The 26,130-nt window shown below is 38.8% G+C and overlaps 1 protein-coding gene and 2 pseudogenes across 1 annotated transcript; 1 reads left to right on the top strand and 2 right to left on the bottom strand.

The window, feature by feature from the left end:
* Positions 1-836: 836 nt before the first annotated feature.
* On the bottom strand, positions 837-1,784 carry LOC118856921 (olfactory receptor 9K2-like). The gene has a single exon (XM_036767474.1). The coding sequence runs from the start codon at positions 1,782-1,784 to the stop codon at positions 837-839; it is 948 nt and encodes a 315-aa protein (XP_036623369.1).
* Positions 1,785-12,184: 10,400 nt separating this feature from the next.
* Positions 12,185-12,458, top strand: LOC118856931 (annotated as a pseudogene).
* A 7,900-nt stretch (positions 12,459-20,358) lies between these two features.
* LOC118857860 lies at positions 20,359-21,098 on the bottom strand (annotated as a pseudogene).
* Between the last annotated feature and the right edge of the window lie 5,032 nt (positions 21,099-26,130).

Here is a 26,130-nt window from a genome sequence, read left to right as displayed (position 1 = left end):
GCTAGCTGTGCAAGTAGAGAAATCTTGAAGTGTTTTCAGTGAAGAATGGCTTTGGGATAACAAGACTAAGTGAATGTATGTGGGAGAGGGTGGTGATCAAGGGACCCTGGAAAAAGTGGCAATGTACATGACTCATTGGCAGCAGTAGAGAGAGTTACTGAATCAGTGTGTGTGCCAGAGCAAGTATGAAACTGGTAGAGTCAGACTTGGGAGAGGTGGCTATCTAAGGCAGTAGGGTAGATCTGGGGCCCAGTGTCCTCATGCCAATTGAGTCTAAATACTGACAAGGAGGGAGCATTTATTTTTAAGTTTAATAGTATTTTACTTTTCCCCAGTTATGTGTCAAGAAAATTTTTAGCATTCATTATTACAAGACTTTGAGTTCCAAATTTTCTCCCTCCCTCTTTCTCCTCCCCTCTTCTGAAAGTGGTAGGCAGATTGATACAGTTTGTATATGTGCTATTATGTAAAGAATATATTTCCATATTAGTCACAGTTGTAAAAGAAGAAACAGATTTGTAAAAACCATGAGAAATAATAAAGTAAATGAAAAAAATATGCTTTGATATGCATTCAGAGTTAATCAGTTCTTTATCCGGATATGGATAGGATTTTCACTTGTGAGTCCTTTGTGCTTGTCTTAGATCATTATGTTGCCAAGAAGAGCTGAGTCTTTCATGGTTGATCATCACACAATGTTGCCGATACTGTTTTCCTGGTTCTGCTCATTTCACTTGGCATAAATTCATACAGTTCTTTCCAGGGTTTTCTGAAATCACCCAAATTCAAGTCCCTTGCAAGACCAGCTTTGTCCATTACTTCTTGTTCTGTGGAGGTCACTGAGAGGACCTTTTCTTACCCATGATTCTTTTCATAGATTCCTTCACATCCCTATTCCTCAGGCTGTAGATCAGAGGGTTGAACATGGGGATGACAAGTGTATAGAATACAGCTACAACCTTGCTTTTCTCTGGAGATGAGAGGGCCCCAGGCTGTGCATACATGAAGAACACTGTCCCATAGAACAAACTCACCACAGCAATGTGAGACCCACAGGTGGAGAAGGTTTTGCGTCTGCCCTGAGTTGAGGGGATCTTCAGGACAGTGGTGAGGATGTAAGAATAGGAGACCAGAATCACCAGGCTGGTGGTTATAATGATGACTGCAGAAAGTATAAACAGCACAATCTCATTCATGAAGGTGTCCACACAGGAGATCTTGATCAGGGCTGACACATCACAGAAGAAGTGATCAATTCTGTTCTCCCCACAAAACTGCAAGCTGAAGGTGAAGCCAGTTTGAACCATGGAATTGATGCACCCACAAAAGTAGGAACCTGCCACCAGCTGGATACACACCTGCTGGGACATGCGCACAGAATAGAGAAGTGGGGAGCAGATGGCTGTGAAGCGGTCATAGGCCATCACAGCCAGAAGAAACCCTTCAGTTGTGACAAAGAGAGCAAAGAAGAAAAACTGAGTGGCACAGCCATTGTAAGAAATTGTCTTTCTTGTGGATAAGAAATTTGTCAAAGTTTTGGGGGCAATGACAGTTGAGTAGCAAAGGTCTAAATAGGACAAGTTTCTAAGGAAGAAATACATTGGAGTATGCAGCCGCGAGTCTATCTTAATGATGACTGTCATTCCAATGTTCCCCACCAGTATGACCATATAGATGAGCAAGAAGACCAAGAAGAGGATGATCTGGAATTCTGGGAGAATTCTGAATCCTAGGAGAATAAACTCTGTCACATCGGAGAAATTGCCAGGGACCCCACTCTTCATAGTTGGATCCTGGTTGGGGCAGGGGTGAAGGTGAAAACAAAGGGAGGACTGTGGTCAGGAAGGAAGACATTTACTCACTGTTACATAAAACCAATCTAGAAGAGAATGTAGCAAACTGATGAGCCAATTCCATCTCCATGGGCACTGAGACTCAAACCTGAATCTTTATTATCTGAGGAAGTCAAAGGCTACCAGGTGAAAGGAGTGGGTCAGGCTTGTCAGATAGGCTAAGATGCAAATCTGCCTATGAGCTCAAGCACTGGCCTTGTGCAGATATGCATGTTTGTGTTGGTACTGGAGGGAAAGAGATATATAAGAAGTAGCCAGTGGTTTTGGAGATGGATGGGGGTCACTGGGAAATTGGGATAAAGCTCCTGTTTCTTACTATTTGGACCCATTTCCCCTGATTGGAAGCTATCTCCCTCAGTAAGAAGCAAAGATGTCTCTGTTACAGCAAAATCAGAGGGCCAGTTGAAGGTCTCTTTTCCTACTTTGGGAAACAATGAATTAAGCTTCTCTAATGTTTTTGCCTCAAGGGAGATGAGAAGACAGCAGAATCTCCTTTCTGCTCTAGCAATAGGTGGCCCATAGTCACAGATAGTCTCTGGCACCTGCAATTTAGACCTTCACCCCTTACCACACCAATTTTCCATTCCTCCCATATAAGTCTCCCATGTGGTGTGAAGGCTGCAGTGCTAGACTAAATCAGGAAGACCTGGGTTCAAATCCTTTCTCAGACACTTTGTGGTTGTTTGACCTTAAGCAGGTTACTCAATGCCTCTTGGTCTGTTTCTCACAATCCGTAAACTGGGATAATAATAGCACTAATCTCACAGGGTAGATGTGAAGATACACTTCCCACAAATAATTTGTTTGAAGTGGTTCCTTTGCAAACCTTACAACACCACATAAATGTTAGCAATTATTTTGAAGACATACTGGTTTACCCTCTGGTTACCCACAATATTGTTTTCCCTTGCTGCAACATTTCCTGTTCATATCACCTTCAACTCTTGCATAAGGTTGAACAGAAGATAGAAATGACTGACTCTTGCTTGCTGGGCCAGTGTTATCCTGGATCCAGACCAAATAGATTCCCCAAGCAAAGAAGAAAACAACCCTCTCCTTTGGCCAAGCAGCGCAGAAGAAGTTTCTCTTCTTATCTGGAGGGAGATAAACTGTTGGCTTCTTCACTTATTCACAGATAGATCATGCTGATCTCAAATGTACAGGTGAGCTCTACCAGCCAGACCAGCTCAGTCCATCAAACAGGCTGCCTGGGAAGCTGGGGTGAAGCCAAGTGAAGGAAAGTTTCTTAGGAAAGTTATGAATGTGTATACATGTGTGTGGGTGCATGTGTGTGTGTGCACATGCCTGGGGATGCACTTATTCAATTTAACCCAAGAAAATATTTATTAAGTGCTGTAAACATAGAGCTTCCATAATTTTCAATTTCCTCTTCTGTAAAATGAGAACAATAATAGCCCCTACCACCCAGGCTTGTTGTGAGGATCAAATGAGATAGTAATCATGAAGTGTTTAGCACAGTGCCTGGCACACAGCAATTACTACATGAATGTTTGCTATAATAATAATAAAAGTTAGCATTAATAAATAGCAAATAACTATGATTATAGCTAGTAATTATATAGTAATTATAATTAATAATAATATACCTATTGTTAGGAGTAGTATTATTATGTTTTAGCTGTGGTTCAGCATAACTGATAACCAGGACACATCACAGTGCATTTCATTCCTTTCTCGGTATTAAGCTAATAGCTTTATCTCTTGAGAGCGCTAGGTAAATCTCCCTCCTTTGACATTTTTACCCTTCTTTTCTTGGTAAATATGAATCCTACATTCAAAAAGTACACAATCAGAACAGTAAGAAAAGACTCACATTCAAAATACTTGATATAATACAAAATAGCAGGCAAGAAAGTAAAAGCGGCCCATTATTACAAATTAAGGCCTCAAGCCACTTACACCATATCTCTCCTGTGAGCTACAGGGGAGTGACATTTGGTATCCTTATTTCACAGATGAGAAAACTGAACCCCAGGGACTGAGTGTCTTCTCTGAGCAGCCCAGCAGGCCACATCCCCCATACTCCCCTTCTAGTTCTCCATCCAGTTTCCTCCAAAAAAAAATAAGGGAGAAAAGTTGGAAATTGGAAAGCCAGATATTTTCAGTACTGCCACTTATTTCCATGCTCTTACAGATACATCAGGTGCTAGAACAGAAAGGGACCTTCAATCCTTTTATTCTACAGATGAGAACAATGAAGTCCTTGAGAGCTAAGTGGCTCATACACAGTCATGAGGCTGGTTAGCTAAAAGTCTGGACTCTGAACCCAGGTCTAGAAACATCCAAGAAATTATTCTTTTCACTTAACTAAACAGCCTCCTATCAATGAATGAACCAAACAAATACAGAAACAAATGATCACCTTCCAAAATAGTGGAGTTTGAAACTAGGAGTGTAATTTGAACTTTATTTTATTTCATATCAAGTTGTAAACTTCCCATCACTTTAAATTTTTTCAGCAGTAAACAGTTTACAACTTGAAATAAAGTGAATTTCCAAAACATATTCTTGGATTCAAACACCACCAATGGGGAAGATGATTGTTTTTGTTGTTGTTGTGGTTGTTTTGTGAATAACCTAGTGGACATTTCTGGAGCCAGAAGGTGTCAGGAGTTCCTTTTGGGCTCTAAGAGTCTAAGATATCTCCAATATCACATTTTGAATCAGTTGCAGTCTTATGTGATCTGAAAAAAAAATGTAAAGTGAAGTAAAACAAATTAGGAACAGGCTGGACAATTAGACTCAGGAGCAGGGGTAATTACATAGAACAAAGATGGAATCCAATGGTATTGTCACATTTTAGAGCTTGAAGGGACCTTGGAGATCATTTAATCGGTCCCCTTAATTTCAATGATTACATTTATGTAATTCTTATATTGATATCATGACAATAATTTTTTGCATATAAACTATTCTTATATTAAACTTTTGTTCCAGTTATGAATTTTCTCCCCCACTCGACCACACTCCCACCCATTGAGAAGATAAGAAATATGATAGCTAGCATATATATGAAATCCTATGCATATAAACTAAAACCATATTCTATACCTGTAATCTGGTGGGTCCAGAAGAAAAGAACCTATGGAAGAAAAATATTCATCTCTTTAAAAGGAGGCTTCTGATGATTTGGTAAGGTTTCCCTAAATGGTCAACAATCTATCCCAGCTTCTAAAGCAGCAAGGAGCAGAAGGAATAGCAAGGAGCAGAATCTGTGGTTCTAAGACTTATGCTCCTCATTTCCTTTGATGAGCTCAATTAGCAGACCTGTGCTTGGCCCTCTGAGACAATCGACCTCTCTGAGCCCCATGAGAGGGAGAGCTGTAGCACTGCGTAATCCCTCTGCAGGCCACCTCTTACAGTCTCCAGCCAGCCCTTCACGTGCTTTCCAAACCCAGGAGGAAGAGAAGACACAATATGAATAATTTACCCATCACCCCAGAAAGGGAATTTTTCCACTTGGAAGTCATGGGGTCTACCCACTGTCTCCAAGCAGGAGAATAATTTCATCATGTCAAGCAGATGTAACTCAACTCTGCTTGTAAACACCCACAGGAATTATCCTTTTATTTCTATGTTTCACAACCATCACTAATGGGAAAGCCTTTCTTCTGTATAATCCAGAAATCATGTTTCAGAATAAGCTTACTCTATTTTGCTAGCCCCAGTAGAGATTCAGAATAGCTGATCACAATATCATCAAATGACCGCTGATCACCTCCGCATTTATCCTTTAGTTTTCTTTCATTCCTGCTAAAGAAGGCCACCTGTTTTAACCATGCTCAGAGGCAATGGGGTTAATGGAAAGGAAACCAGACTGAGAGCCACTTGGATCCATGTCCATGCTCTTACATATGTATGGCTTTGGCCACTCACCCTCCCTTCCCTGGACCTCAGTTTTCCCAACTATAAATTAAAGGAAATTTTGCTAGATTCCTCTTCCATCTCTATCTATGATCCTATTAATGTTATGTTTAAATAAGGCACTTCAGGAAGGCTTTAAAGAAGAATTATGTCTCTATTAACTTGAGCCATGGAGGACAATGCTATAATAATATATTGCTATAATAATAATAAAATTAGCAATAATAAATAGCAAATAATAACTATAACTATAGATAATTATATGATAATTATAATTAATAATAATAATATATTTATTGTTAGGAGTAGTGTTATTATGTTTCAGCTGTGGTTCAGCACAACTGATAACCAGGACACATCAAGGTGTATTGAATTTCGATAATAGGAAGCTGATAAACATTTCCAGGAAAATGTTCTAATGAGGAAAGCGGAAAGGGAAGAATACGTTCTTGGTTATTAGTTTAAAAGATTCCCTTTTGTTTGAAAGAAGAAGCATATTGTTGTGCTTATCTTTTCTAACCAATACATGATTGTGGGGGGGAAGGGAGAGAAAGACAGATAGACAGACAGACAGACAGACAGACAGACTCAGAGAGACAGAGACAGAGAGATTAGAAGTCTCCAAATGATCCTAATGAGTAATACCTTTTTCACATAGTTCCTCAACCCAATCACTCCTGAACCATGGTGATAGGTGGGTCAGTATTGAAAGATTTATTACACAGACTGGGATTTCTCTTAGAGCTAAGGACCCTACCTCTTCTGGGTAGTTGTGATTATGGTCATTGTGCCTTCTAAAATGGACTTTCAGTTCATCAATTCTCTCCTTTTTTCTATGTTAAATGATTTTAGAGATGTAATTTTCCCCCTGAGGTCTACTTTAGCAGCATCACAGAAATGTGCTTATACTAATTCAGCATTAACATTTTCTTTCACATAATTATTAATAGTTTCTATGGTTTGTCTTTTAATCTGCTCATTATTTAAGATTTCATTGTTAAATCTCCATTTCAGTCTCTGTTTTTTGATTGTGCTCCCTAAACTTATTATTTTTATCTTGTTATAATTTATAAAAGATGCATTTACAATTCTGACATTTTACTTTTATTCAAGTCTCTGTGACCAAATAGATGTTCAACTTTTGAGAAAGTTCCATGTGGTTCTGAGAAATATATATGTATGTGTATATGTGTGTGTGTGCATGTATATATAATATATGTATATATTCTTTAGTAGTCTCATTTAAAAAAACATAAATCTTTTAGCTCTAATTTCTCTAGAAATTTGTCTACTTTTATATATATTTACTAATATGTTGGGTTTGAGATGAAATCTTATCGGGTTTTTTTAAAAATAAATCTTTATGAATGTCTTTCCTTTTTCCATCACTCATATTTCAAAAGCATAAATTGCTTCATTCTCCCTACCAAAGAACAACCCTTTATAAAAAATTAAACAAGGGGAAAGCTCTGCAAGAGTAACCAACACATCAAAAAGTTTAACTCCATGATCCATACCCATAGTCCTCCACCTCTGCAAAGAAGTGCATATCTTTTTCTTTAGGGCCAAGCTTATTCAATATAACTTCACAACATTCAGTTTTAATTGTGTTATGGTTGTTATTTCCATAATTTCTATAGTCCTTGAGTTTATTGTTTTCTCTGCTTACTTCACTTTACATCAGTTCAAATAAGCTTCCCATACTTTTCTAAATTCACCATATGAACTGCTTTTGACAGCACAGTAATACCACATTGTAGTCATGGTTTCTCGCCTAGACAGTAATCTCTTATTTTTTAAAAATATGTATTTATAAATATCTTTCCCTTTCCACCATGTCCCTTTTCCTCTCCCTCCCATCCTATGGAACAAATAATATTTTGAAAAACAAAATGTGAAAAAGGGGAAAATCAGCATAACTTATCCATACATTAAAAAGTCTGCAAATGATTGTAGTGGGTCAAGCTTGTACATCTTTTACCTTTGCAAAATAGTGGCATGGGAGCATCTTCTCATATCTTTTCTTTCAAGTCATGCTTGTTCTTCATACTTTCAAAGCATTCACTTTTAGGGTATGTGTGTGTGTGCGCGCGCATGTGTGTGTGTGTGTGTGTGTGTGTGTATGTGCATGTGCATGGCTGTTCTTCCCATTTTCACTGTTCTTGTCCTTGTATATATAGTTTTCCTGGCATCACATTCATCATGTTCTTCATCTATTCCATCGGAATGTAATATTCCATCTCATTCATGTACCACAATTGGTTTAGCCATTTCTCAACTGATGAGTATCTATTTTGTTTCTAATTCTTTGCTATCAAAAAAAATTTATATAAATATTGTGGCATATATGAGGAATTTCTTTTAATCAATGACCTCCATAGGTTATAAGCTGAGAAATGTAATTGCTAAGTCAAAAAGTATGGACACATTAGTCACTTGATTTACATAATTCCAATTTGCTTTCCAAAATAGTCATATGTACCTCCAGCTCCACTAAGGATGCCTATCTTCCCACAACCTCTCCAACATTGACTGTTGCAATCTTTTGTCATCTTTGCCAATTTTCAGGGTATGAGGTGAAATCTCAGGCTTGCTCTGATGTGCATTTCTATTATGAGTTATTCGGAACATTCTTCTTTGCGGGGGGAGAAGGGGGAAAGCAAGGCAATTTGGGTTAAAGGACTTGCCCAAGGTCACACAGCTAGTAAGTGTGTCAAGTGTCTGAGGTCAGATTTGAACTCAGGTTCTCCTCTCTCCAGGGCTGGTTCTCTACTCACTGCGCCACCTAGCTATCCCCAATTTGGACTATTCTTTCTTCAATAGCCTTCTAATTGGACCCCTTGCTCTAAGTCTCTGCTTACTTTAGTCCATTCTCCACACAGATGCCAAAGCATTTTTCCTAAAGTGTGGATCTGACCATGTTGCACACATACTCCCAAACTGACACTCGTTAATTTTCAATGACTACCTCTAGGAGCAAATAAAAACTACTCTGCTATGCAGTTAAAGCCCTTCATGATGTGGACTCTTCTTACATTTCCCCTCATCTAGCACATCTCTTTATTCCACATACTCTACAGTCCTGCCATGCTGAGCTATTTAGTGCTTCTCACCTATAATAATCCATCTCTTTCCCTTTGCTGAGGCTGTTCCCCATGTCTAGAATGCTCTCCCTCCTCATCTTCAGTTCCCAAAATACTTCGCTTCTTTCAAAACTTGGATCAGTTGCAGCCTTTGCAGGAGGCTTTTCTTGGTCCTCCTAGCCGCTAGAGCCTTCCCCCTGCCTCACTTCTTATGTATTTTATTTACTTCTTTGTGTACCTGTTATGCCCCAAATAAGAACACAAGCTATTTAAGGGCAGGGACGGATTTTGCTTTTTCTTTGTAGATCCAGTGTGAGGCACATGACCTAAATGCTCACTGATAGATAGACTTATTAATACTCCAGAACATGTCTAGCCATTGCCTAATTGATGGGTATTTACATTTTTCAGTTTCTAACTACTGCAAGAAAAGAGTGCTACTATAATTATTTTGGTATATATGGGCCTTTATATTTGTCATTGAGTTCCTTGGAGGTTTGGGGCTAGCAGAGGAGACAGGATCAAAGGGTGTGGACGTCATAGTCACTTTTTTTCATTATTCCAAATGACATTCCTAAATGGTTTCACCAATTTACAGCTCCAACAGCACATTAGTGGGTCTATCAACATCTCAAATACTGACTAATTTCATCTTTCCTCATCATTGCTAATTTGCTGAGTGTGAGGCTATTTTGATTTACATTTCCCTTATTATTAATTATCTGGAGCACTCTTTCATATGATTGTTAATAGTTTTCAATTCTGGTTTTGAGAACCATTCAGTCTTTGACACCTTATCTACTGGGGAGTGACTTTTGGTATTATGTATTTGTATTAGTTGTCTGTATACCTTTAATATCAGATCCTTACAAAGATATTTCAAACAGAGACTTTTTTCCAGAGTTGAGCAAAAACATGACCAGCAAGGAGGCAGGTTGGTCACTTTCTCCAGACCCTTTTGACTCTCTAATACTCTCTAAAAGAAATTATGTACTCAATATGAAGCAATTATAGCTGAATTTTAGTGTTGCTCTGGCTTTTTGAGCTCTGTACCTGTGTACTGATACGAAGAGAAGAAGCTTAAGCAGAGTTCACCAGCTGGTGACACATGGGGCACCTGGAGTTCTAGAACTGTATTTAGAGAAAACCTGAAAAAGAGAAGCTGGTAGCGAAAACTAGTGACCATTTCCACCATCTACCACATGGGAGCAAATATAGGCAGGATCAAGTAGGCCACCTGCCTTTTAATCCTCAACCCAATTAGCTCTGGGTGCCTACAATATGACTGAAAGATGGGAGTGGTTTTTCCTTCCATTCCCAGACTAGAACTAATGGGCATCTTGGTGAGACTGTAACTATAGGTAACATTGCTTTCCTATTGAAGAGAGATTAGGGCAAAGCCTGTATGTTCATTAAAATAGTGGACAATTTCTTGTCACTTTAGAAAAAGGCTGAACCCAGGAGGAAATTCTGATTAGACAGCCAGGAATAGGATCTGGGGACTTCTTCCCATGCCAATGCTCTGTACCCATCCCACCTTGCTGACTGTCCTTTCATTGCTATAATTTCATTCCCTGCCCCCCATCTTTCATAGAGAAGAAAATTTGGTGGCTGTTAAATCCTTGCCTGTTGTCGTTAATCCTGGTGTAGGTAGAGATTTGAGGAGAGGTTTGGATCTACGTTGGGGAATGAGGTACCCATCCCTTCTTTACAAAACTGAGGTACAAAGGGAAGAAGAGTAGACAACTTCGGTTAATTTGAAAGACTCAAATGCAAAAAGAGTAACATCGAAATCATACTTAACATAGACAAGTGTATTTTTCCACAAACAGGTGAGCCTATATATAAAGAAAAAATAATGTTTGTGTGCATACATATGGACAACCTTAGATCGAACAGATCTTTCAGGCAAAAATGATCCATGCCTAAGAAATGATAAGCATCCCTTCTGGCCCACACTCTCCATATTCAGCAATAGCTGATTCATTTATTGGTCTACAGAACATAAAAAGGGAACTCTACTGTTTCCCTCACTTGCCTGTGCCCTAAACTTTAGATTGTAATCCCCTTTTGTCTTTTGCCTCTTTTTGTATCCCACCACTTAGCATACTGCCTGGCATATAATAATGTGCTTAATAAATATTTATTGGTTTATTGATTAACTGATTTTTGCAACAAAACCTTCTATCAGTTCCTTAATGTTTTATAATTAAGATAGGCTTATGCCTAGAGGGCTCCAGTAGCCAAACATGATCCTGTCAGCCTTCCCCTTTGTCCAGGTTACCAGCAGAACATCCTTAAAGGGAACTAGACATGCCTACAACTTTTACATGTGGAAGCAAAATTTTGGTGTTTTCCTTACCAATGGGAACCTATCCTCCATTCAGTGATGCATGTGGAAACCCTTATGTCTATAATGTATATGTGGGATCTTTTTTTCCATTTAAGTAATTAAGGTGGGACTTTTTGCTGTTGACCTTTAATGATACTGGCCTTTGTTTGAATGGGGCAGATAAAGTGAGATGTTTCTGTATTTCTCAGCACTGAGACAATTGGGAGCCATTGATTTGTATCTGATGTGATGATATTGGAGGTGGGGAACTTCACGCCCAGCCTGGGTGAGGTCGGGCCCTGAACAGGATACATAAGCACAGAGGTTAGAGTTCTCTCTCTCTCTCTCTCTCTCTCTCTCTCTCTCTCTCTCTCTCTCTCTCTCTCTCTCTCTCTCTCTCTCTCAGAACTCTGAGCCACAGCAGGAGTTGTGTGTGACACTGGGCCAGCCGTTCTAATGAGCTCCCCAGCTGTACACCCAGATGTTGAAAACCACGAATTGTATTTGGTCTGTAATTCAGGGTGCTGACTTTTTCCCTTGAACTAGGGAGATGTTACTTGTATGCTGGATTAAAGTAACATTGTTAACCCCTTAATGTTGCTTTCCTTAAGTAAAGCAGATCAAAAAGACCTGTATTGGCAGCTTTCTGGGTGCTGGTTGTTGGTGGATCTTACACCCCCACAGAAGCTGCTAGCCCAATTGTTGATACATATATGTATAGGGAAAAAAAAAGAAGAGAGAACCCCACCAAAGCAAAATCCTTATGAATTAATGGCAGAAACCTGTAAACATTCAAGTGTTCGTTTAGAGACAATACATAAGTCTGCAGAGACTGTTTCCAAAAAAGAAGAAAGTGTCCCAAACACCCCCCTGCCCCTTCTCCACCTTGGGAAAAAAATGTGGGTGGAACCTCCGAGAGTGAAGAAAGGAAGGCAGGGGCTTTGACTGCTGAGACTGCGAAGAAGAATTGAGCCAGATGAGGCGTCTGCCCACCACCGTGAGGCTTCCCAAAGGCTAGCCACCACCTCACTATGTCGAACGTTTCCTTTAAGATCACAGTGACCTTGGACTGGCAGCTGCCGTACAAAGTACACAGTGCTGTTGAAAATACTCCTTTGACAACAATCTTAAAGTTTACTGCAGAAGAAATTAAAGTTCCTGCAGAAACAAGTGATGCGAATGTACAATGCAACAAATACAAATGATGGAATAGGAATAAATCCTGAGGACAGTGCTGGGAATGTTTTCCTAAAGCATGACTTCATACTACAAATAATTCCTAGAGATCGTGCTGGGAGTTGTTAATTTCTGCTAAGTGGAAATTTACCATTATCTTTCCGAATAAACACTGATATTTATTTTGCAATGTTGCAATCAGACTATCTACAGTTTTATGTACCTACTCCCATAAGGACACTGATTCTTTACTTAAAGAAGGAATACATACCGTGAACAAAACAGCTACCTTAACAAAAGAGCCAACCTCTCCTCTGCTAAGTCACTATATTTATGGCAGGAGTTTTGATTTTGTCTTAACATAGAAAGATGACATTACTGAGAAGTAATTCTTTGCCAGTGAAATAGGAAAATGAAAATTTCTTGTTTAAAATCGTGTGTCAACCATAGATTAAATTATTTGTCTGAGTTACAAATAAGAATTTCCAGAGAACATAGAAAGAGGTGAATAAATGTGTGTTTTCCATAAGATTTAAGCTAAGAACAGCAGATGAATTGATTAACAGGTAAATATTTGTGTTCGTTATCATTTGGGTTGTCTAGATCTCAATTGACTCCAATATTTCATTCAGATTTCCAGTTAACTCAGAGGTACCAAAATGACATCTCACACCAGCTAATCTACCTATGTTCCCGTAGAATTAATTGTAGTTAGTAGTGGGAATTTAAATTAAATGTATCTGTTGCTGATTTATACCCCTACATGAGTATATTTGAAGAACTTTCAGATAATCCTGATCTTTTGATGTGGATAATTCTGCATTGAAATCTTAAAGGGAATGAACACCAATGAGAAGACCTGAAATCACACAAAGCTCAAGGAAGTGCCATAATCTTCCCTTTAGTCTACCGAACCCAAAGTTCAATGGGGCTGGCAGGGGAAAAGGAGACAGTTTAAGCACCATGATCACTGAAAACAAAAAAGTCAAGTTAAAACAGAAGTGGTAGGAAAGAAAGAAAGGAGCAAGCCATATAAGAGACAAATAGTAATATCATGGTGACCCACAAAATCCAGAAGGAATAAGAATGGTGCCAAAAGGGTCAAAATGAAAAAACAAAGCAGCAACATAGTGGGGAAGAAAAAAGTAAATATTAGATTGTGTAAACAAGCAGCAGAAAAGAGCCAAGTATATACTCTTTTAACTACTGTAGAGGATAAAACATCTATGCCTTTCCAGAAACCTATAAGGAAAAGAAGAGATAAACCCTTAAAAGAAAAAGGAAATGGGTTATAATAGGAAAGTGTTAACCCACAGGCATAATAATGCTTAGTATGTTGGCTCCTGTACATTGTATGAAATCAAGGCTCAGAAAAAGCAGGTTAAATTCTTTGCTACTCCGTAGTAAAACACAGGTAGTGTACACCGCTGTGTTTGGCAAATGCATAAATTAGCACTCCTAAACCAAGTTTTCAATGATTTGTTTTCACTGATATCATCCCATGATACTCCAGTTTCTGACCTAATGCTCATGGAAAAGGCAAAAGATTCTTATAAAAAATGCAACTTATCTAGCCATGTGTATTTTCTAAAGGATGTTTTTGGTATTGTAAAGTTGTACATGACATTAGAAAGGTAGATTTGATTGAGCTTAATTATGATTAAGGCACAGCAAGATTCTTAGCCATCACAATGTGTGTTAGCTTAGTAAAGGCTGTAAAATTAAGACAAAAATTGAACTATTATATTCTTGAAAGGTTTTTACTTAGAAGAATTAAACATTGGCCATTAGTTACACAGACCAATACCCTAAGCATTCCAATCAATCAAGGTTATACTTTATTATTTTTCATAAGTCAAAATATGCTTGTATTTATGTGCTATAGAAAAATAAAATGGTGCAATGAAACCATTTACATTATTAGGTTTTAATTTGTTAATATTTGTGCATCAAATTCTCATTAAAGGTAAATTACATCAAGACTTGCATTTATTATTAAACATATTTACATTTGTGCTCTTTAATAAGATGTGATTAAGAACTTCTTTAAGTAGAATTCTTGTGATGAATAAGTTCTCAATTTTAAAATTATGTGAATGTAATGCTTTCTGAAAATGTTATATCTACCTTGTGTTCTAACAAAGAATACTCTTTTACCAGGCATATTTATCAGATTGTTTAAGCCTACTGTTGAAAAAGAAGTTGTCTCTGGCTAATATGCTAAAAATAAAATATGTTGAGTGTAAAACAAAAGAAAGAAAAGGAAAAAATTCAGATTGGCTAGAAGAAAGAAGGGAGTCAACCAAAAAAACAAAAAAGTTGACAAAATTTTGCCATGATCTTCCACAAGACCTCATAACTGACAGGCTTGATCAGATTGACAAATGTCATATACAGACCTTTATTTACTTCCGGAATATCTCCTGGAGTTGTCGGCTTGCAAACAACATATCTCCAATTCCTCAGCCATTTCTGAAGCCATACTGACTCTCAGGCAAATGACTATCCTCCTATTAAGGACGATTCTGACAAGAATCTTGCCAGCAATGACTAAAAGACAGATGTTCCTCCCCTCTCCTCCATCACCCCCGCCCCCGCCGCTGCCCCCAGCCCCGTGATTGTCACACAACAACCAATTTTCTTTTCATTTCTAGAGATGGACAATGGAGGCATCCTTGAACTCCTGGGAGATAATCTCCTCTTGCCATATAACCCAGAAGATTTCATTCAGCTTTTGTATGAGCAGTGGACCCCCTGCCTTGTAAATTTCAGCTGTAACAGAATCAGCACCAGGTACTTTGACACACGTAGGCATTCAAAACCTCTTCTTCAGTTGGAAGTCCAGTTAGAGAGGGACTGACTTTAACCTGAAGGTTATGGTGAGTGGCTTTAGTATTCATTGAAGACAATCTGTTAAAATAGCTATGAGTGTTCAGTCCACGTCTCCAGGACGTGGCTCCATCAGCACTGAGTAGTTGAGATGCACCATAGCTCTTTGGTCCATAAATAGCCTTAAGGGAATCATACAAGTGCTTTGGATTATCACTATCAGCATAAAACTAAATTCTTACTGAGTCAAAAATCCTGGATCACTCTAAGCTTCATTTGTACTTTACTTTTTTTTTTTTTTCACTCTCCTCGCTTCCACAGACTGCTGTCCTGTGTTGGGAGGCCTGGGGATCTTTTCTCCCAGCCTGTCTCCCACATGGATTTCCCGGCCGGGCCGCTTCTGCTTTGGTCTGGAGCAGCTCCCCACGCCGAGCCCTCTCCGAGCCTACAGATGCGTGCCTTCGGCCTTTCAGACTCTCCCGGCTTGGAAATCTGCCCCACGCAGACTGCTCTCGGTTTCTGACTCTCTCAAATCTGCTCAGATTCACTTTTTTATAGGAATCTGACAGACCTTGTGAGACAGCTCCAGTGAGACGCTGCCTTCATGTGGCCATCTTGGCTCCGCCCCCTCAAAATCCTGTACTTTACTATTGATGGAATTAAATGATGCCTTCTCAGAAATGGATGAATTATCCCGCTGGTAAACCCTATGGAGTTCTTGTTTTTCATTTAGTAGCTTCTGAATTTCCCCATGATTTTTGGCAAACCAATCTTGATGTTTACAAGTGTTCTGGCCCAGATAAGTAAATGCAATGCTGTGCACCAAATCTCTAAAAGCTATCCACTCCTTTTCTGTTCCACCATTCCTAACCATGTGTTCGCTCAACTTTCCCTCCATATTAATAAATTGTTCGCATGGAGAGAAGTGCTCTGTTGACACTAAGCTTTCTAATCTTCATCTTGCCTTGGAGTCACCACTTTTGTTGAATGTGAATGTTTAGCTTGGAGAAGATAAGTCTATGATCATGCAGTGCTTTGCACCACATATCATCTTTGTCATTCTCACATCCCTTCTGTCTCTTTTCCTTACAATGAAATAGACTACTAAATGACAATGTTTGCTGCAAGGATGCATCCATACAGTTTTATTTGCACTTAGGCAAATGGAAGACAATGTTGCTGATGAGGTCATGAGATGCTTAGACTTGAGTAGTAAGTGGTCATTGCTGTTGTTGTTCCTGGTTTCATTCCTCTCAAGGACTGCTTGCCATGTCTAATAGTCTACTTCTTCTCTGGCATTAAAGTCACCCAGAATTATAAATTTGTCCTCTTTATCCTGTTACTCTTATGTCAGGTTGGTCCATGCCCTTGATGAGACAGTCTTGGTATTGTTATAATCATATCTGTAAAATTTTTAATATAATGAATCTTGCTGCAATACTCAAACATCTCTGGGTTACTTTAATAGGATGCAAGTATGAAAGACCTTAATGGGTTTTTTAACTTTACTATTCCAAATTTGGGGCTAGTATTTGTTTCACATTCCTATTGTAAATAACTAGGTAAATGAGTTCTTCATCTTGCCATCCATCTCCTTGTTAATGATTGTGCATTCATGTGTGACTTCAGGTCTGGACAATACCTTCCCTTTTCTACATGATGTGATGACATATACATACTTATATACTGAGAGGAAGGATAGGATGAAGATGTGATGTGATAAAGATATAAAAGTTTAAAGTTTCATACAAACTTTATTTTGAGAAAATCAACAAGACTCTTTTTCTCAAAAAGAAATAGGATATATGTGTATGTAACTGGTTTCCAAGCATTTCTGCTAGTAACAATGACAAAAGTAGAAGCTGTGTGATATATTTTTAATTTTTTTCTTTTGATCCTGAAGGTAATTAATTGCAATTAAGAACAAGATTGAAAAAGCACAGTAAAGCACTGATCACCCTTAAGATTCAAACAAATATACATACAAGATTTTGTTGTTGTTGTAAAAACGTTTTTTCTTTTGTTCGCCACTGGGATATAGGGGCTTTAACTATGTTTTAGTAATATAAATTCTCAAAAATTAATTGTGGATTTTAAATTTAAAATCACATTAATTGGGGCAGCTACATGGCACAGTGAGTAGAGAACCAGCCCTGGAGTGAGGAGGACTTGAATTCAAATGTGGCCTCAGACACTTGACACACCTACTAATCTGTGTGACCTTGGGCAAGTCACTTAACCCCAATTGCCCTGTCTTCCCCCCTCCTAAAAAAAAGAAAAGAAAAAAATCACATGAAAAATAAATTAGTCCCCTCCACCCCACTTTAAAGTCTGATAATATTAAGAGAGAAAAGGGTTCATTTTACAAGTCAGGACTTCATGGATCATTTTAGTTCTTCCTTTATCCTGTAGATGACATTACTCATATCAGGTACAGGGTGCATATAAAAATAAAAAAATTAAGTCATATCTAAAAGCTGAAATCCTCTGAAGATGAATTATGGGTTCTTAATTGGATGCTCTTATAGTTCCGTTGTTAATAAGGTTAGCTCCATAAGACAAGCACTAGTTTTCACCACATGAACTAGTTACTGGAAGAGCAAATTAAGGAAGTTCTGTTAGGCCTTACTAAATTGTATTAGGTCTTTTCACTAGCAGCTTTTAGAAGCATTATATAGGGAACCTCTGCAAGTGACCTGGAACCAGGGAAGCAAATCAATTGAAGGGGCCCTGTCTAGAGCTGCCCTGGGAATGAGACATATTCCAGAATTCAAAAAAAAATGTTTCCCAGGATGAGATGGCTACATGGGATAGCTAAGACCCAAGAGGGAACAAACTGATTAAATGGACATTTGCAGTAGATTATGAGGGGCAATTTGGATTAAGGAGATTTCATGTCATTTAATATAAATGATCATTAATGTTTCCTGGTGCTTGTGTTTGCCTGATAGTGTATGATTCTTTGATCTTTGAGGTATTGCAGACCCCTCGATGATGAAAACAAAGCAAACAGTGATGGGAACATTTAATTTTCTTTTTTTTAAATTATATTTTATTATACCTTTTCTCCTGAACACCTGGCTAACTCCTGAAAGCTATTCCCTGTTAACCTCACCTGGCTTAAAAAAAAAACGGTGGAAAGAGCACCCATCCTGGGGTCAGGAAAACCTGAGTTCAAATCTATCCTCAAACCCTTGATACTTACTGACCATGTGACCCTGGGGAAGTCACTTGACCCATATACCCAAAAAGAAAAGAAAAGAACTCCATGAAACATGGAATGATAGTATTAAGAGAAGAGTTTTGACATTCCTAAAATAAGAAACCAAATGAGAGGAGGAATGGAATACAACCTCCCTCCAAAAATATTTTATTTGTGGAAGAATTTCCCTAACATTGAGCCTTAGTGATATTCAAATCCTTTCCTCTCAATTAGCCAGCCTACTGTAACTTCTTTAACATGAAGCCTTAGAGATTTAATAAGTATAGGATTTTGTAAACCCAGTTTTTAATCTGTAATCTGACTTAGTTTACCTATTGAGTCTGGACATTTCCTTGAGGATATATGAGATTATGTTCCTATTTAACTAATTTGTTCAACTTTTGTGATATTGAAGGAATCATGGGATTATGAAATTATGAGATTGCAACATGTGAAAGAATTTTATTTCTCTGTCTGACATAATTTTCTCCATAAAGGCTTATCGGAAACTCCTATCTTTATTCAGGTATTTTTTTTAAATCCTGAATCAATGCTTGAGCATAAAAACACCTGCGTTTTTAACTATGTAATGTTAATGTGATTTGTTGATCTTCCACACCCATTAATAGGCCTCACATGGAACTCATTAAGGGAAGCTTGATTAGGGGAGGCTTGTTTTTCAGGAAGGCCTACATCTTTTGCTAGGCACTGGGTCAGGAGGATTATGACGCTCTCTGGCTCTGCGAAGGGTATGTAAACTCTGAGGTTAGCATTTTGCTTTGGGGTTCACTCATGGGAAGAATGTTTGTGTGATTTGGCCAGATGAGACTCTGGGTAGCTGTTAAGGAGCCCCCCTCAGCTTTGAAAACCCATATGGTGGTGTTTCTCTCTCTGGTAATTATGTATGTATTATTAGGTCAAACAGTTGGAAGCCCTGTCTGTTGATCTTTATGCTATTTTCTCTACTTGTAGAGAACAAATTGATCTTCCTAAAGCAAGGTTTGGTGACTCTTCTATTCAGTCAACTCCAGTGGCTCCTTATTGACTTTAGGATCAAATATAAAATCCCTTGCTTGGCTCATAAAGCCCTTCATAAACTGGCTTCTTCCTACCTTTTTAGTCTTGTTATACCTTACTGCCTTTCATGTACTCTTTGGTCCATAACACTCTATTCCTTGACTCCTGGCAGTTACACTGCCTGTCCCCCATGCCTGGAGCACATTCTTCTCCTAATTTCCTTCAAGTCCCAGCTAAAGTCCTACCTTCTGCAAAAAGCCCTTCAAAGTCCTCCTTCATCTTAGTACCTGCCCTCTAAGATTGTCTTCAATTTTTTTCTGTAAAGCTCTTTTCTGTACTGAATTGTTTGCACGTTGTCTCCTCCCTTACACCCTGAGTTCAAGGGCAGGGACTGTTTTTTACCTTTCTTTATATTTCTCCAGCTTAGCAGAGTGCCTGGCTCACAGGCTGCTCTTAACGATTTTTTTTTATATGGCAAAGTAACTTGTGATTTCACTGTCTTGGTCAAAGCCACCTCCATTCACTCAGCCTCTCCTGTGGAATCTTTGATTCTTCCTCTCCCTTGATCAGCTACCAGGTGCTGCTAAATGTATCTCTAGGGCATCTCTCATGTTTCTTCATTCTTCTCTATTCCTAATTTTCTCTACTATAGGAGATGTCTTGGTTACTACCCCCAGGACTACTGTAGTATCCTCTAACATGAACTTCTCAACCTATTGAAGCTACGATCAAGGGTAGCTTTGGCTCTGAGGTGTCCTGTTAGGTGCTTTTCCTAATAAAATCATTGTTTTCTCTTTTTATTTATTTTATTTTTTACAGGTCTCTGGGTTTTATCATTCAGTGTTTTCCAGGCTTGTTATTGACATCCCATTTCTCTTATATCTCATAACCATTTCCCCCAAATCCACTATTTTTGTTAAGAGATGATTTTATTTTTCTTCAGAAATCAAGAATGGACAGAATTTTAAGTATCCATTATTCTTACTTATCCAGAACTGAAATCTGTGCCTGAAGCTGATCAAGGTAATCAAGGCTGGTCTTCATCCTAATGCCCATCTTCTCATTTTCTGAGGATGCATTCTGGTTCTGCACTCTAAGTTGAACTAGGTTGAACACAGCCATTCTGTCTTTTCAGACCCTCATTCTCTTTAATCACAACACTGACCCTGTACTGTAACATCTTAGTGATATCTCTCAGAGTCTCTCCTGCAGTTCCTGACCCTTTTGGAGTTCACCATGCATGGCTGAGTTCTGTTTCTGGAGACTAACACAAGTATATTTCAGTTCCTGGTTCTGTTGGTGCAGTTTCTGGTTAAGCTATTCAAACTCCTCCCCCTCTCCCTGAGTGGTGACCACTAAAATGTTTTCCTTGCTTTCCGGATGGAACTGGAAAGGGACACCAGCCCCCTGGACAACATCATTGTCCTTGGATAGGTAGGAAGCTTTAAACTACACTTGTCACTGAAAAGACAATTTACTGTGGAGGGTGGCAGGCAAAGCAGCCCATATAAAGATATCATATTCTTGGGTTCTCTTCCTTCCTCCCATAAAGATGCCAACAGTCTCTGGTGGGGAATGAAATGCTAAGTGAGGATTTAATAGCACGTGATGTCTCCTCTAGGGATGTAAAATTTCTCCATGTAGTTAAAGGTGATCTGAGAGAAATGGCAATGATCCAGCAGGATGGCTGATGTAGGTGGTTCCTCGCCTATGTTTTCCATGGGGAGTATCCTACAGCAGCAGTAGCAGCAGTCACATATACCTGTGTTGCAACATCAACTGGGGTGGGCAGGGGGAGGCAGGGACCATCACAAGACAAACTTTTTCATGTCCACCCACTTCTAAATACATTAGTCTTAATGAGGGCACCCACATCTTTGTAGTCATCCATTTCTGATGTCATCTTGATTCTCCCTAGTCATATACTACTTTTGTGTGTGTATGTGTGTGTGTGTCTGTCTGTCTGTCTATGTAACATCTCTTGCATATGTCCCCTTTGAATTCAAGCCTCTATCACCTCGGAATTATTGCAATAGCTTCCAAATTGTCTCCCCACACTAATCCAGCCCTCACAGATTTGTTGAGACAATTTTCTGAAGGTGGAGTTATGAGCCCCACATATATTCAATAAGCTCCAGTGCTTCCCTATTACCTCCCTTTTCAAAACATACAAGTATGTGGTGATTATTTAAGATTTTCTCTCTGCAAATGTTCCATTTCCTTTGCTTTTAAAAAATATTGATCATTTCTTTTTACATGACTTTTATATATAAATATATCCCTCTCCTCCCCTAACATTCGAATCAATTATTTAAGAGAGGAAATTTTCACCAAAAGCAGTCAACATAGCAACTATGTCTGACAGTATATGTATCATTTCACACCTATAATCCTCTGCTTCTGTTACGGAGGGATGTCCATTTCCTCACCCATGCTAAGGGACCTAAGTTTGGTCATTAATATATGGCATTCAGTTTTGGTGATTTGTTTCTTCCATTTATATTGTTATAATTACTGTATATAATGTTTTCCTGGTTTATTTCATTTTATAATAGTTAATGTCTTCCATGTCTTTTCTGAATTCTTCTGCTTCGTTAAATTTATATAACATGATATGATTTGCCATTAAGGAATCAATGAGCACTCATCTCGTCTCTACTTCTTCAGTGCCACAAAAGTGCTGCCATAAATATTTTGACCTATATGTAAACATAACATCTTTGTTGTTGTGAATATGATAAAAGTATGTATCTAAGAATGAAAGCTAGCATTACTTGCAAAGGAGTAACACGAGACATTTCCCCAATAAATGGCAGGGTAAAGCCAGCAGATTTACTTTCCCCACTATTTTGGGCATCATGCTATCCAGTGTGAAGCAGTTTTACACTGGAAAGATCACTGCCTCTGGAATCAGAGAATGTTAGTTCAAATCTAGCCTCTGACCTTTACTATGATGTGACCTTGGGCTCTGTCCTGGGCCCTCTTCTCTTCTTCCTCTATATTGTTTAGCTTGGCTATCTTGCCAGCTCCCACAGACTAAACTATAATCTCTAAAAAGATAACTTTCATATCTACTTGTCCAACACTAACCTCTTTAATATCCTCCTTTCTCCCATCTCTAAATGCCTATTGGACGCTCCTAAAAAGGATGTACTCTAGATATCTTACACTCAACATGTCAAAAACCGAACTTAATATTTTGGCCTCATTCAAACTCCAAACCCATCCCCATCCTCACTTCTGTATGGCTGTGGAAGGCACCACCACCCTATCAGTCACACAGACTCACATCCTTGTCAGCCTTGACTCTACACTCTCATCTCCCATATCCAATCAGTTGTCAAGTCCTGTCATTTCTACCTTGGTAACACCTCTCACATATGCCCTCTTCTCTCCTCTAACACTGCAATCATGATGGCCCAGGCCCTCATCGTCTTAGGCCAGAACTATTGTAATAGCCTGCTGAGGGGTCTCCCTGCCTCAATGTCTCTTCCCATTCTAGGCCATTCTCTACTCAGATGTCAAATTGCTCTTTCTAAAGTGCAGGTATTTCCAAAAGACCCATGATGGAAAATGATATCCACATCCAGAGAAAGAACTGATGGAGGTTGAATGCAGATCATATCATCCTACTTTTACTTTCTTTGTTCTTTTCATGTTTTTTCTTTTTGTTCTGTTTCTTCTTTCACAACATGACTAATGTGAAAATATGTTTTACATGATCATACATGTATAATCTATATCATATTATGTGCTGTCTTGGGGAGGAGGAACAGGAGAAAAAGAGGGAGAAAAATTTGGAACTCAAAATCGGATAAAAATGAATATTGAAAATTCTCTTTACATGCAAACAGAATAAAATAAAATGCTATTTTAAAAAAATAAAGTGGGAGTATGACCATGTTATTCTCCTATTCATTAAACTCCAGTGGCCCAGTATTACCTACAGGAACAAAAATAAAATCTTGTTTGACTTTTACACGGTGAGTTCTTCAAAGCAAGGATCATTTTCGGCCTTTCTTTGTATCCACAGCACTTAGCACAGTGCCTGGCACATAGAAGGCATTTAATTAAGAGTTACTTATTTGACTTAATTAATGTTATGCAGCCTCACCTTCCTTGTATATAAAATGAAGGGTTTAGACTACAAGGCCTCTGAGGTATCTTCCAACTCTAGATCTATAATAGATAATCAAGGTCATTGATTGCTAGAAAAAGTGTCAAAGGAAACAATGACGCACATGAACCCATGGTCTACTGCTTTCTCACCAAAAATAATATGCTGGAGGGAAAATTCCCTCGGAAAAGGACAGGTTACTTAGAGACTAAAGACAACTCCCTTGGGATTCACAGGCTCCTAACATTCATTTACTTTCTGGCTTCACTATATGATTTGTTGCTTTCTCCTTTGTTACAGTATATCCCTAAATTCCAGCGATCTTTGTTTCCAAAAATGATGATTTCATAGATAAGACTCATATCAGCCTAAATAAAAGAGTATGGCAGCCAAGATGCTAGGAATAATGTCTGCATCCTTCCAAATGTTCACTAGTGGAGAAAAAAAGATAAACATCCCAATGGATTAGAATCTATGGGAACCTGAAAACTGAAACATTGTTCAGAGAAGACATTGTTTCTGTACAAAAAGGAAAAGTAGCTGAGCCATCTTGGGTGTCTCATTCCCCACCAGCCCTTTAGGGAGCACCCACTCTCCCTACGTATCCCCAGCTCCCATTTGCTGCTCTAACACAGACAGGCTTCTGCACTCTCCAGAGATGGAGAAGAGCCCAACTTAGGTGCAGAGCAAAGGAGGCCCAGCACCCTCATTTAAACCCATCCTGACACTTCTGCTACTGGTCAAGAACAGCCTCCCATAAAGTTCATTAGGCAAAGGTAAGTTCTGGGCAGCCTCACCTTTTACATGGCAATAAACTGACCACAAAATCCAGTCATTTAAAAGTATTTTTGCTAAGCATTATGGGTAAATGGGATGGTGATTTTTAACAGTTCCCCTCTACTGACCCCAAATAGCACTAATTCAGGGGAATCTTAGATGAGACTCAATTATTGTCACTAATAAAAAGCTAACAAACTTCTACCAAAGGTCCAGGAAATGGCTGGAAGTAGATTCCATAACTGTGGCTAAGGGAAGAATTATTAACTAAACAGGAGTTTGAGGAAACCCAGAGGAGAAAACAATTTTGATTACTTGAAACTGAGAAGCCTTTGCATGACAAGATCAACAGCTAGAATGATTGTTGATGGAGGAAAATGTCTTTGCCTCAATTTTCTCTGATAAAGGTTTATCATCCAAGACATGGAGGGAATGAACACAAATCTGTAAGTCCAAGAGCCTTTGCCAGTAGATAAGTGGTCAAAGGAAATGAATAGTTCTCAGGTTTGCTCCAGATCACTAACAATGAGAGAAATGGAAATTAAAATAACTCTGAGGTTTCTCCTCTTTTCCAGCAAATCTTCCAAGGTGATAATGATGGGGTGCTTGTGCTTGGACCCTAATTATAACATGACATTTCCCCTTAGCCTCTGCTTGGGTGCCTGTGCCTGGACCCCAGTTCTAAAATCATGGCTCTCCCTAGCTTCAAAGCATTGGCCCTAGCAGTCCCTCTCCAATTGAAGGGCAGCATTCCTTAGCAAAACACTTATCTGTCCTCCTGATATTGCAGCCAGCTGCACTTACAGAATTTATTAGTTTGGACTCCCTGTGTACATGCTAATTGGCTGTGCACTGGGACATAACAATATTTACTGCTTACTGACCTTCCTGATATGTATCCTAGACATAGTCAAATGTATACTCCCTTACATTTATCTTGTTTAACAAGACATTTGATGGAGGCTACCTGGATATTGCCAGTCAGCCGTGACCTGTTGCTGATTTACTGATGTTTCACAGTCAAAACCACACCCACAGGTAGCCCCCCCTCCACCTTGAGCTGTTTCCCAGTGAACTCTGGGTAAGATGCCTGCGCAGCAGATACAAAAATCTCATGTTCCTTTAAGAACTGACCACCCCTTAACCACTCTCTAATCCCACCCCAAAACACCTAATTGACAGGTTTCACCCCCAAATCTTGTACTTAAACTTTCCCTGTAGCTCTGTAAGTTTGCAGGTTCCCTAAGAACTCCTGCCCACTGTAAAGCATAATAAATCTTTGCCAACTTGACTTGAAGAATGCTTGGGTCCATGAATTCATTCCAGATGACCTTGCCCTGGGAACTCTGGTTTGGGATTCCTACATCCCTGGGTTTTTCTCCCGCGACAATAACACATGAAAATGGTCACTGTGGGAAGGACTACACGAAGACAGGCATATTGATGCCCTATTTGTGGGGCTGTGAACTGGTACAACAATTGTGAAAAATAATTTGGAATCATGCTAAAAAATGTCAACATCTCTATATATTTTGATCTTGAGATCCCATGGCTTAACATATATGCCAAGGATGTCAAAGATGGAGAAAAGGAATCTCAGATATGCATATATACACACACACACACACATATATATATAAATATTCATAGCAACACTTTGTGGTAGCAGGGAAGTAGAAATAAAGTAGATGCCCATCAACCGAGAAAGGGCTAAGCAAATTATGGCACTTGAATATAATGGAATTGTATTGCAACAGAAGAAACAACAAAAATGAAAAATTCGGGAAAAAAAATGGGAAGACTTTAATGAACTGACACAGAACAGTGTGAGCAGAACCAGGAAAGAAACATATGAAAGA

The sequence above is a fragment of the Trichosurus vulpecula genome, chromosome 7 (assembly GCF_011100635.1).
Source record: "Trichosurus vulpecula isolate mTriVul1 chromosome 7, mTriVul1.pri, whole genome shotgun sequence".
NCBI classification, from domain to species: Eukaryota; Metazoa; Chordata; class Mammalia; order Diprotodontia; family Phalangeridae; genus Trichosurus; species Trichosurus vulpecula.
Note: the sequence above shows the minus strand (reverse complement) of the source record. Positions and strands in the feature narration are given on the sequence as shown.